At 41.8% G+C, this 12,997-nt stretch overlaps 1 protein-coding gene across 1 annotated transcript; it reads right to left on the bottom strand.

Moving 5' to 3' along the window:
- Positions 1 to 1,974: 1,974 nt before the first annotated feature.
- piwil1 (piwi-like RNA-mediated gene silencing 1) lies at positions 1,975 to 12,706 on the bottom strand. The gene is made up of 21 exons (XM_035659116.1): positions 12,599 to 12,706; positions 12,081 to 12,152; positions 10,182 to 10,284; positions 9,715 to 9,843; positions 9,397 to 9,611; positions 8,905 to 9,026; positions 8,607 to 8,687; positions 7,990 to 8,187; positions 7,734 to 7,842; positions 7,412 to 7,538; positions 6,982 to 7,099; positions 6,504 to 6,618; positions 6,218 to 6,405; positions 5,421 to 5,493; positions 5,120 to 5,314; positions 4,224 to 4,327; positions 4,067 to 4,137; positions 3,820 to 3,973; positions 2,825 to 2,950; positions 2,598 to 2,745; positions 1,975 to 2,477 (listed from the first exon to the last, which is right to left on the bottom strand). Exons 2-21 carry the CDS (start codon positions 12,147 to 12,149, stop codon positions 2,361 to 2,363), a joined length of 2,562 nt encoding a protein of 853 aa, XP_035515009.1. The 5' UTR covers positions 12,150 to 12,152; positions 12,599 to 12,706; the 3' UTR covers positions 1,975 to 2,360.
- Between the last annotated feature and the right edge of the window lie 291 nt (positions 12,707 to 12,997).

The following is a 12,997-nucleotide window of genomic DNA, read 5'->3' as shown; positions in this document are numbered from 1 at the left end:
TACGAGAGGTTTGCATGCTTTACTTCAGCACATTCCCTCCTGATCCCCTCAGAGTGCATGCGACGTGATGGGCTCAGCGTGGAACCTGGAGCATGCAGTACTTTAATACGGCGTGGATGACTTGCTGTGCAGTAAACTGTGACAAATCAGCAGAATTAAATCCCTACTCTTCTGGCCTATCTCAACTAACTGTGATAGAGGAAAGTGCGCACCCCCCCTACACCCCACAAACACGTCAGACACCTACAAAACAAGCACATACTGTACCTACTACAGGGTCTCTGCAGTAAAATCAGCCTGAATGGAAATGCCTAGTAGATCCAACCTCCATGTATTTGCCTTATAATCGCACAATGGTTAGTACTTTGTCCAGTAGAGCGTGCAGTTCCATGCCTACTACTCATTTATGTTTATTTCAGAAAACAAGATCTGTCTGCAGATGTTAATCCTGACTTGTGACGTGCAGGGTATCGTGTGACTGTCGTGAATTTCATAGGAACCAGAGCTAACATATAACCAACCGTGCAAGACTCCTGTGTTGACAGTGTCCATCGTTAAGAGGAAGACATTTTAGAAATATACTGTAGAAAGAGAGAAACTCTCCCTGAAATGTTTTGGGCTTCTGAGTAAATGAAGGCACTTTATTTCTTATTTGAGTTCACTGTTTGAGGCCACACTGATGCACATCTAATTTAAAATAATGACTACTCTACAAAGGAAAATATCAAACGAACAGATTAGCATCAGCAAACGAAGTCCTGTTATTGTACTGCATTTGATTTGTAACATGCAACACTTTTGGGCTTCACAAGGAGACTAAAGGTTTGACTGTTGTCACAGTAGTTAACAGTGAGACACAAGGCTACCTCTACGCTGCCCCTCTACCCTTCGAACCCAGAATCTATTAGATCTGAAACACGTTTATTCAAGCCAATCTGTCATCGATGCCTGTTCAGTGTGTCCCGAGTTTATGTTGGTGCAGGATACAAGTACTGTATATAGATATATATATACATATATATCTACACCTTAATGTAGAGTAGTGAATGTATGATGAATTGAAAGCCAATGTATTTTCAAAAGCTGCCCAAAAAGGATTGTGCAGATGTCCGTCTTTGTGCGTGAAATGAAACAGTCCACCTTTATTTCCTCACACCGTTCTGTTCTCCATTCTCATCCTCATGTATTTTAAAATCTAGCCTATTTTTTCTATACACAAGAGTTGAACTGAAACTGCCAAAAAAGAATGTATGCAAAACATTCTGTAATACTTTCTGTACAATTCTCGGCCAACAGCCATGTAAACCTACGGTAATCCGATGTACATCCTTTCCTATTTACGGACCATGTCTTCAGACATTGCTTCTGTTCATTTTGAGTGACTGTTGCTCTTTTTGTACTTTGTCCATTTGTAAAATTGTTTTTAAATGTTTATACTTGATTTTCAAACTGCCTTTTTTGTACATTTAACTTTATAATCAAACAGTGCAAGCTTTCCCCATGGTGTCTTGAAGACCATATTGTTTTAAAAGTCTGCAATTGTGTGCTAGCTTTATGATAAGAATTATCAGCCTATATTGATGGTTACAAATTATTGTGTGGGTGTGCATGTGCAATCTTTTCTAAAAAAAAAAAATCTAAATAAATTTGATATTTTGTAAAGTTTGCATGTGTAATTTAACTTAAACAGGACAGGAGTTACATAAACACAAACAAATGTTTATTATCAAGTATTTACATCACAGAAATAACAGGATCCATGAAGGTGTTGACCCTTCACCCTTTATTACTAACAAAAATGGGACATTTCAGCAGGTTTCACTCCCCACTGTGGAGGACAGCCTATAAACAGTCTACAAACCACCAGGAAGCTCTCTGGTCTAATAAACAGCTAAATAAAGTTCTTATTTTCCCTATGAAAACAATGCTTTGATTAGATATTTTTCCTTACTCGAAAGGTAAACCCCAAACACAAACTTATACTGGCATGGAGCTCTAAGTGAATACAATAACATGTAGTCTTATGTTATTTCTCAGTTCACAGATCAGTTACTGCTCTCAGTATCTTCTTCTCACCAACAGATACCACGGTGAACATTCTTCATGTTGGCACATCAGCGTCTGAATAGTGTCTCTGCATGAAGACTTCAATAGAATACAAACCTCTTAAAACTGCTCAGTACACAGGGCTGTCTGACTCCATCTGATGCTAACACAACCAAACTCTTAGCACCTTCGAAAACTCAACTTGGTTCAATTAAACTGAAGAGAACTTTTCTAACAAAAGGTTTACATACAGACATTTCTTTACAAGGAAACTTCAGAGTCAGAGCCCAACACATTGCTCATCTTTTTTATCCCTATAGGTAGAAGAGGAGGTCGTCCAGTTTCATATTGGGCTCCCTGTGGATGCTCTGGCCCACAAGGAAAGCCAGCTTGTGGGCGTACTGGCAGGGGGCGGGCACTCTGATGATCCCCTAAAGCACAAAGAGCACAGTCACTCTCTGACCTTTACTGGGCTAACTGATGTTGGCTCTGATCAGTTTGTAGTGTCCACTCACTGTAACTCTGACGCTGTGACGTTAAAGCCAGCCTACCTGCCAGTTGTAGTACATGTGGCACAGCTTGTAGGTGAGCCGCTGCATGTGGTCAGGCTTCAGTCCGCTGGTGTCGTACACTACGTTGTAGTGGGTCGGGGAGACGCTTCCGGTGCGCACAGCCTGGCTCACGATGTAGAAGTCATACCTACCAAACAAGGGTTCAGCAGCAGTTCATGACCACTACACAAACACATGAAAAGATGCAGCAACAACTGAGAACATACCACTCTGGACGGGTGACCTCTGTATCGATGATGGTGCCCGGGGGAGGGTTGTCCACCCTGCCACTGATGTAGGCGAAGAACCTGCTGCTGATGCGCTTCTTCACCACCACCACACTCAGCTTGGGCCTACGACGGGCACACGGTGAGGCTCCATCAAAAACTGCAATTTACAGTGTCATCTGAGCTGCATTCATCAGGTTCAGTAACTAATGTAAGAGCAGTACCTTCAGACCAGTCAATATCTGATCACTTATTGGCATTACTGCTGTCCTCCCTGTGTTTAATACAGGTGGAGACTAACAGCCAACTGCACTGTTAAACATCAAAACCTTGGACTTTAAAAAAAGGACTCTCCAATTGATCGGCCACTCATCGGTCTCAGCAGATATTTGCTCTAATCAGTTTGATCTCTATTAGCTGACTATTCCACACTTATTCAGTGTCTGACACAGATTTACTTGGGCGTGTATTAGTGACAGTGACTCACGAGAGCAGAAGAGAGAGAGAAAGAGAGAGAGACGAGAGAGAGAGAGGAGAGAGAGCAACCTCTAAAAGCTACTGGCTTGGGGGACTTTAGAAAAGCAACAGAGCAGACACATGCAGGCTGTCCATTATACACGGAGAGAAGCAGAAAGAGGTGGGGGCAGGATGATGTAGGAGGAGGAAAGAGAAGAGAAAAGGCACATTAAAGTAGTTTATGAGTAGACACTAAGACACTAATATAAAGGTGGAGAACTGAGTTCAATAGAACAGTTACTCTGTGGGGAACAAGCTCTATAAGCTGCTCACAATAACCACAAATAGGCTGCTATGGTATCATGTTGGCTGCCAATAAACAAACAGTTGTCAATTCAATAACTGAATACGTTATTTAAATAGCTAATATACAATGTTGTTAAGGACTGTAAATAATCATTAATAAGGGTACAACATTAACTGTAAGGCTTTAAATATAGGGCAGTGGCCATTACTGCCTCCCTTAATGAACAGCTCACATGTAGTCGTGCCCCATGGACTTGATGGAGTCCATGATCTGTGCCACCTCATAGTTGACCACGCTGTGCAGCTGGCCGTCTCCCACGCCGTCTCGGTACACGATGATGCGTGAAGGCAGGCAGTTGTTGAACTTCAGATAGTCTTTGAGTGCACCTGGAAAACAAACACACTGACATTGTTCAAGGAGAATTCATGTGTGTATCAAATAAAAAGGAGAAATGTGGAAAATGAAGGAAAGCAACTTGCCACTTAAAGCCATCTTCAGTCCGTCCATGATTTCCTGACCTTTGTGCTGCAGCACACACTTTGAGAACCACCTTGATCAAGAAATATCACACAACTTATGGGTGGTACTGCAGCACTAAATCAAAGATTAGACTCACATCAACCTGCAGACACTGACCTGCTCATGCCCTGGTTGAGGCTGGCCACGAGAGCTCCAATGGACCTCTTCCCAGCAGTAATGTCATGGTAGCAGTCAATGCCCACAATCATCAGATGTTTGAGCTGCAGACGGACGTGGGACAAGTTAACTGTGTTTTTCATCATGCAACCTTCATTTTTTTTTTCTGGTGTGTGTTTTTATTTTTGTTTTTGTCCGACGCTCTCTTGCACCTTCAATTTCGTCCACCTCGTTTTTTCTGCACTTCATTGCCGACGATCTCTGCACCTTCATTCCATCCTCGTCTGTATGTTGCATTGCCACCTCGTCTGCACGTTTCAATTTCCACAACTCTTCTGCACCTTTCTTATTGCCACCTTCTCTTGCTACATTTTTCATTTTCCACGTGTTGTGTGTGTGTGTGTTTTGTGTGTGTGTGTGTATTGTGTTGTTAATCTGCACCGTTCATGTCGCCTCTCTCCTGCCACCGTTCATTCCGACACCTCTCTGACACCTTCATTCCACCTGCTTCTGCACCAGTTTTTTTTGGTTGTTGTTTTTTTTGTTTTTTTTCAGCCTTGGAAGCATATTTCACATGAAGCCCCCAAAAGAAGATAAAGTGAAGATGGGAAGAATTCCTTGCCGATTGGAGGACAGACGGAGCTTTGGATGTTTGTTTGTTAGTCTGAGCCTTTGTTTACACAGCGATAAACAAAGCTGAGTCACACCCAAACATGCTGTTAAACATCTTAAAATGAGTCAAACATTACATGGTACAATTTTCCTTCTCCATCTGCTCAATAACAACATGTGACAGCGTAATCCACCTGATAACTACTCAACTCTTGTTTTACCGTAACACACATTAACTTTTCATTTCTTCAGTGGACAAATTAATCAGTGTGCACATGACTTACGGGGATCTCCACACTCCAGAGCTCCCCTCCCATCTTGCAGGCCATCTGCAGTATAATCTTGGTAGCCACAGTCATGATTGCCTTGTTGAGAGTACGGGCAACCACACACTGGCTGGGAGTGGGGCAGTCCACACAAAGGTACTTCTTGATGCTGTCGTACTTGTCCTTCCTGTTGCTGGGGAGGATCACCACCACCTAACAAACAGGAAGGGGTCACGCTGCTTTGGAAACATTCAACTTCAGGGGTTCACAGCACTGATTCAATAAGCAAACGTCCAACCTCAAAACCAAAGCCACTAACCATCTCTGTCTGGGGTCCAACGTTGTGCTGCAGGGCTCTGAGGAGAGACTCCTGATGATCGTCATACTCGATCCTGAATAAGAGGGCCGCTTACATTAATCAAATGATAGAACAGCTAACTGACCAAGGTTAATACATCCTTCGAGGCAGAGGAAAGTCCTCCATCATTTTTTCTAATCGAGTTACTCGAGGAATGGTTGCAGCCCTAATACATCCTTAAAAATATTCTTCCATGACTAAATTAAAAATGTCAGACATCAATACCATTATCAGTACACCTAACTAAAAACTATTGTCATTTTATTGATCTACCCCAGAATTACAGACCAAACGTTGGACTGAAGAAGGTTTAGAATCTGTACTGTGAAAAGCCCCTCAACTTTTGGATTGTGGGAACAAAATTAGCACCAGCCACCATCCAAATGCTGGGAAAACATGCAAGCCGTTCAAGAGCACAACGAACTACAGAGTTAAATCAAGACGTCAGCAACAACTGAACATTATAACTTTTAGATAGAGTTTGAGCTAGTGGTACCTAATAAACTGCCACCTGAGATTATAGATATATATATTTTTAGGCTTTTAATGTCTTTAATTGATAGCGACAGGTGAGGAGTGACAGGAAAGTGGCGGGACAGAGAAAGAGGATGACACGCAAAATTAGCACAAATCACTTGATCACTCCCTGATGAGCTAAAGATTCAAGTCACTGGTTGGAGCATCGTACTGTCACTACTTCCACTGCAACCACTTCCTCCTATCCCAGGGTGGCACATTGTTCTTATGCCAGAACTCACATGATGGCTCTCTGTAAGCGGATACCGAGTGGAGCTGAGACTTTGTGGAGGGTCTGCAGGAGGGACTGGGCTTCACCACCGTTACGCCGGGTGTGAAACATGAGCCAGTTATTGAGTGGAGGAGCGCTGATCACAGGCAACCCACGCATCTCTCTGGACCAGTCAGCTGCCTTGGGGTTGTAATCATACTAGGGGACACAAATCATGATGTTAATCTCTCAATAAAGATCACATGAATAAATCCATTTAATGAATTCAAAAGAGCAGGTTTATGTATATATTATACCGATCTTGTTCCCTGGAAAATCCTCTCCCCTGGGAGGACTCTGCCTTTCAGATTCAGTAGTTTCTTATCGAAGTTGAGTCCCCACTTATCCAACTCCGACTGTGCATCAGCATTCCTGTGAAATAATTTGTAGGATTTAAACCAAAGCCTCTGGATAATACTGCCTGAAGAGGAAGTGTTTTAACTTGCATATGAACAGACCAATTACACAGGCTGCTGAGATGAGAAGAGCCTTCATGATTGATTAGAAGATGATTGTTTACAAGTATTTAAACAGGAAGTGAAAAGCAGTTCTGACCAGGTCAATGTTAACATGTTGTGAAGTCCGCTGTCAAGTAGGAACTTAAATAATTAGGATTTTCAGGGCCTTGAAATTGCATCTCTGTGTTGATTCCATGCATGAATTTCAACAATGATCAGCTTATTATGAACAGATAAAACACAGTTAATGATTAACTCTGGGACACTGATCACCTACTTCTGTATATTTGTGATAAATCTGTTGAGGCGTCCCTCCCTCTGCTCTGGCGTCAGTCTGGTGTGGACGCTCAAGTCTTTCATGATGTGGAAGTCAGCTCGCATCTTGTCAGTCAAGCCTGTCAAACGCAAAGTTCTCATTTAAAGTGGATGACATCTGACCAGACTAAGAGCTTCTGTGACAATTAACTGCTGTCACCAAGATCCACACAAGGATTACTGCAACACGTTCATGCTCTTGATCACAGTAGGGATGGACAGAATATTTCCAGGTTTTATTATTTTAATCAATTCCCAGGTGGAAATGTCTAGGTTTTCCAGGACGTGTGGGAACCCGACTATCAGAAGACAATGCCTGTTAAAACTCTCAGATACACACCAACATGTTAAGTGTGAATAAAGAGTGACACACTGGACAACGCGGCAGTAACCTGTAAGGTAGCACAGCTCTGGGATGAGCATGGCCGGCCCTGGAGGAGGAGCTCCAGCAGGACCCAGCCTCTTCACACGGCTGATCAGCAGCACCTGGTTCTCGTCACTGATGTCCAGTCCATATTGCTTCAAACAGGAAGTCCATGAATACGGTTAATATTTGGCTGTATCATTGTGCTCTCTTACTACATTCATTTCCTTCTCTTTGCCCAATACTTAAACTGAATGCGTTCCAATACGTCAATGCAACATGTATTGTGTCTGTCTGATACTTTATTGTTCCAGTTACACCAATACTTGTGTTGAGTGCGTGCCACCTACAGTCTTGTAATAGTTCTTGAAGGAAATGTCTGCATCTCCCCTCTTGAACGTGTTTTTGGGAGTGTGATCCCATGCAATGTCATCAATCCTGTAGGTTTTGTTGTTGTACCTAAAACATTGAGGCAGCAAGAGAAGAGTATTAAATTCAGTGAAGTTATGATGCATTTGTGGGCCTGGTAAACTTTTATTAAATGACTTCAGAGCTCAGTGTCACATCAACCTCTACAAACTCATGTGTGTGTAATCTGGATCCTACTTAGTGAGGACAATAAGTCCAACGAGCTCCTTAGTGCAGATCTCAGGGAAGCGTTGAGGTCCACACTGTTGCCTCAGGTTGCCCATAAAGTCGAGGACCGTCTCACTACGCAGCACCCTGTGGCTCACGTCAGTACACATCATGATGGACTGCTCGTACTGCAAGATGCTGGTGGAGTAGCCTGGCCAGATTGTCAGCCTAGGATAGACAGAACAGACGCAGTTTTTCATTTCACACCTGATAAAACTGTTCTTATCAGATTGCTTGTTAACACTCCCCATCACAGACTTCATTTCTTACAGTATACATTTACAAAACTTTAAAGAGTAAAAACTTACCCTATCATCTGAATATACTCTTAGTTCCCAGTTTTAAAAATAAAATATAAGTTTAAGACTTTATTGTTAGGCCAGGCTGAAAAAGAGTGAACCTACTGTGCCCAGTTTGGGTTATTAATAATCCAAGATAATAATCAAAGTGTGTGAAGTAAAATGCTATTTAAAATGTTTTGTGTTAATATGGAGCTCAGATTTTCAAAATAAACTTTATAAATCTCAACACGTATGTGCAAGATACAGCGATATAAAAGAAAATAATAGTGAAGGAAATGAATATACTTGTGCTGTGGGACGTTGAGTGGATCATTGGGGTTGTAGTAGTTGCGTCCAATCTGCTGCATGTCTAGCATTCTCAGGATCCTGTAGAAATAAAACACCCAAAAATAAAAAACATCCAAAACTCTGAACTTTATTGGAATGTTCAGCTTTTGTTATCAGATAAGTTGTAAGATTTAGTTCTATTTGAACAGTTAACACCAATACTCGTTACAAGCAAATGTAATTATTCATTTCATTTGGCTGATGCATGACGTATTTGGGTACTTGCTGTGCATCACTTTATTTAAAGAGAATTTACCTTCTGAATATGATGTTGTAAAACTGAATGCACACCGGGGAGGAGGGTGGCAGCTCATTTGTCAGGGTGACAGTTATCTGAACCTTCTCTCCATTCCTTGTCTCGCTGTGGAGCACAGTTTCCTACACACAAGGAAGGAAACCAACATTTTTTCAGGAGGGAACTAAATTTACCAGACAAACTTTCCCTCCTAATGAAGTTACAGAACAATTGAACCTTCAAGTCAAATCAAATTCACAGCAACACTTCCACAAAAGAGGGCAGGTTGAGCAAAACAAACCAATTTAAGCCAAACTTTGAACAGCGATTTACTTGTGCTCACACCCCCAGCATCGGTCATAATGGGATAATTGGTGATTTGACAGCTATACAGGAGCTCTATAACATAACAGACAGCACGGGAATCTAATGACCTCAACTGAATAGAGTTAGCTTTGATCCAGCAACAGTTGGTAAAAACACTTGTGTCTCATGTTTCAATTACCAGATTACCTTGCTGTGCAATCTGTGGGGCAGAAAAAGCAGAGCTCCATCAAAGCTCCGTGCTGACCCAAGTACTTCATCGTGATGGAAGAGGAGGGCCGATCTCAGGCGGCGAGACTCCATTGGCGGTTTGTAGTCCACATGGTACTGATACAGAACCCACTGAGGGCGGGACATGATTCGAAAGAAGTTTGCCGTCAGGTTAATGGCACTGCCAGAGTTTCCTGAGGGAGAACGCACACAATTTTAGGGAGTAATTCATAATCCTCCTTACACAACGTACATTTGCTCAACGTGTTAGTGCACGAGTTTCAAATGATGACAGACCAGTCTTTGACTCCTTAACGTGCTCCATAGCCTGTCTGGTGTTAACCCCTGCATCGTGATAATCCCGCCGTCGTCCACCTCTTTCTCCCAGCTTCACCTGCTGAAACCCGGCTGAGATCTGTAGAACCGCTAATAAAAACAAATGAAAGCTGTCAGGACCAGTATGCACACATTGGGATTCTTACGTACATTGATTGATTTGTGGCAGTTCAGCACAATATTAACACTGACCACCACTGCTGTTTAAAATGGGAACATCTTTTTATCATTTTTATTGTTAAGCTGCACAGCACATTGATTCACTCAGCCCCTCCTTTCAGAAACACTTTGACACCAGACCCGTCGCCTCTTAGATTGGCACGTGAATCAGCGCCGTTGGTCCGATACCCAAAGAGCAATCTCCAATTTTCACACTTTTAAAAGCAAAATGAGGAACAAAGATCATCTGAGATAGGAACCAGATGTACCTTCTGCAGAAAAAGGTCCTGGAGCACCTTTCTGCCTCCCTCTACCGACCAGCTCTCCCTCTGCGGGCGGGGCTGGCGCTGGTGTAGGCTCTCGAGCTTGGCTCTTTCAGAAAGAAAAAGAACATGTGGGAATACAGCGTTAAGGAAAGAGTCCATTATCATCAAGGGAAGAAAGTCAAAGCTGACCCAGTTTCAGCATCTTGCCAATTATTTTTAATGTATGTATTATCAAGGGCACTGTTCAAACCAAATTTGAGTTTTCCCTTTACATTCAATGTATTTCTGATAGAGCAGCCTGTCCTTCCTCGCTCAAACCTGCTCCAAGCACAATTAAGGCATTGATGTATTAAATTAACTGGATACAATCAAGGTATCACCGATTTAAACTTTCTTTCAGTATTTTTCTCTTCTCAGTTGATCAAAAAACAATCTGCAGATATGGTGCTGATCACTGCACAGGAAGAAACACCTCAATCTGAAAAGTAAAAGGTTGCAGCTAGTAAAAAGTACAACATTTGCCTCTGAGATGTAGGAGAGTACAAATATAAAGCTGCACTAACACATTCAAATAAAAGTACAAGTACCTCAAATTTGTACTTACACCCGACCACTGCAGGACACACAGAAACAACAAGAGCAGCATTTCCAGGCTCTGAGAAAGGTTTCTACAAATCCAGCTCACGGTGTGGTAATGATCCCCACTGTGTGCCATCTGAGATATTAGAGGCAGAGCCAATAAGGCTGTGTTTTAAAGGAGCTGTCTTTCATTTCGTCTCTAAAAAGGCACCTCCAATGGGAACAGTAAGGTCTGTGTCATCCTCAGTTACAGGGGGAAATCATTCAGATGTCATCACTCATTGCTGAGCACCACAAACCCAAAATACATTCACCTCCAATTAGAGCGGTGCGACCTGATGACAGAAAAACTACTGTTTCATATTTCGCTCCATTGTTTGTGTCGTTGCATCAGAGTTCATGAGAAACACACCTGGTCTGAAGGGACTGATGAGGAAGGGACGCAAACTACTTCAATCTGCTCACCTTGCTTTCTCTCTCGCACATAAAACAAACACATTTCACCCTGAACCTTACTCCACCCCAAGGTACAAGTCCCATTTCATTTGATCTTTCTTCATGCAAATTAGAATCAGTTTATCCAGAGCTCACAGAGAATCATAGTCTTACACCTTGAATAAAAAAGAGCTTTGTGTGTGTCTATAAGTTGTGGCAGAGGCAGACAAAGGATCTCCACCCCTCATCATGTTTTACCAACACACAGACATCATTTATATTAAGTTCTTGCTTTGTCCACCATCGTACGGCATATATGAACTCGTATCGTTACAGTAGGCGTTGACCTAATACCAGGCAAACTGGACACAGCGACCACCCAACAGTAACACTGCACAGCCTAAACCAACGTGTTAGTGTGCCCCGACGAGAACCGCTTCAGAGTCAAAGCACATCTGCAACAGATCAAATATGAACATTAAAGAGAGAGAGACAACAAAAACAGCACAGTTTCCAAATCGACCAAATTATTAAACTCACACACTGACGTTTAAAAGCAGCACAACCTGCCAGTTTGTTGTTTAAAAAAATAACAGGAACAGTGTGTGTGAGTGACAGCAAAGCTTCCCCACTGATCTCAGGCCAGTAACAACCTCATTAACCTCCATTAAGTACCAATGTGAGTACTAAATGGCCTTTGCTGCCAGCACTAGTGAGATATCTGCTGCAGTGACTCATTTCCATCAGTGTTAATTAAGTCTAACAACTACATAACGGGTTTTTTTATAATGGTGATATTTAATAAGGACAGTGCTGAATATTTCAGAGTCACACAGGGATTAATGGGCGACAGAAACAGAGATTAGAGAAGTTAGAAACTGCTCTTACCGCTCCAGGTGTCGCAGTCTCTTGACCACGTGCTCTGCCTCTCGATCTTGCTCTCGCACGGCCGGTCATTTTCTGAGAAACAAACCGAACTTTAATGTAATATATGAGGAGCAATTAACTTAAGCACTAATCACGAAACAACAGCATCATAAAACTGAAATTTGACAGCTTTAAAAAGCGTGAAATAAAACTCTTGCAGACAAGATGGCGTCTGCTAATTAAGGGCTCACCACCAAATAAATATTTTTTTCTCCCTTTTTGCAGGATGTGACAATAACACATAAGATTTTAAGTGTTAGTACGATAAGTTAAATCTGTTATACTCAATATAAACTCAGAATAATCCCACGTTAAGGCTGATTTACTAGCTGATTAACGTTAATTAGCTAACATACTTGCTTGCTAAAAGTGGTATAATTTCGATTAAATATACACTTGGTGAACATATAAAATTAACCCATAACATTGAATGTGAATATTTAACATATGTTTTGTGTTTTTTTAACGGAAATACTCACTTTTAAAGTAGGTTTATTGTAATTCACTAATCGATCCGCAGGTACGTCAGAGATGAAGAAAACGTCCCTCGCGACAATTTAGATATAGGCCTCTTCACTGAGAAAATCAATACGCTTCTACTTTTTTTTTTTTACTTTCGTCAAACCCTTCTTCAGTCTATATAAAGTGTAAGTATCTACTACAAGCGCAGTTGTTCAGAATTAATCCAATAAAGACGTAATGGAAGAGTTGCTAAAGTGATTGATCAGAAAAGACAACGGACTACTTTTTTAAGCGCAGTGATCAAGTGCTGCTGTCTTTAAACAGTGCAATATCAGTTATGACCACTAGATGGCAGCAAAGCCTCTACAGTGAATATACAGACTGGGTTATAAACACCTACTTCACACTGATGAAAC

The sequence above is a fragment of the Morone saxatilis genome, unplaced genomic scaffold (genome assembly GCF_004916995.1).
Source record: "Morone saxatilis isolate NCDOM2014 unplaced genomic scaffold, NCSU_SB_2.0 Contig16, whole genome shotgun sequence".
NCBI classification, from domain to species: domain Eukaryota; kingdom Metazoa; phylum Chordata; class Actinopteri; family Moronidae; genus Morone; species Morone saxatilis.
Note: the sequence above shows the minus strand (reverse complement) of the source record. Positions and strands in the feature narration are given on the sequence as shown.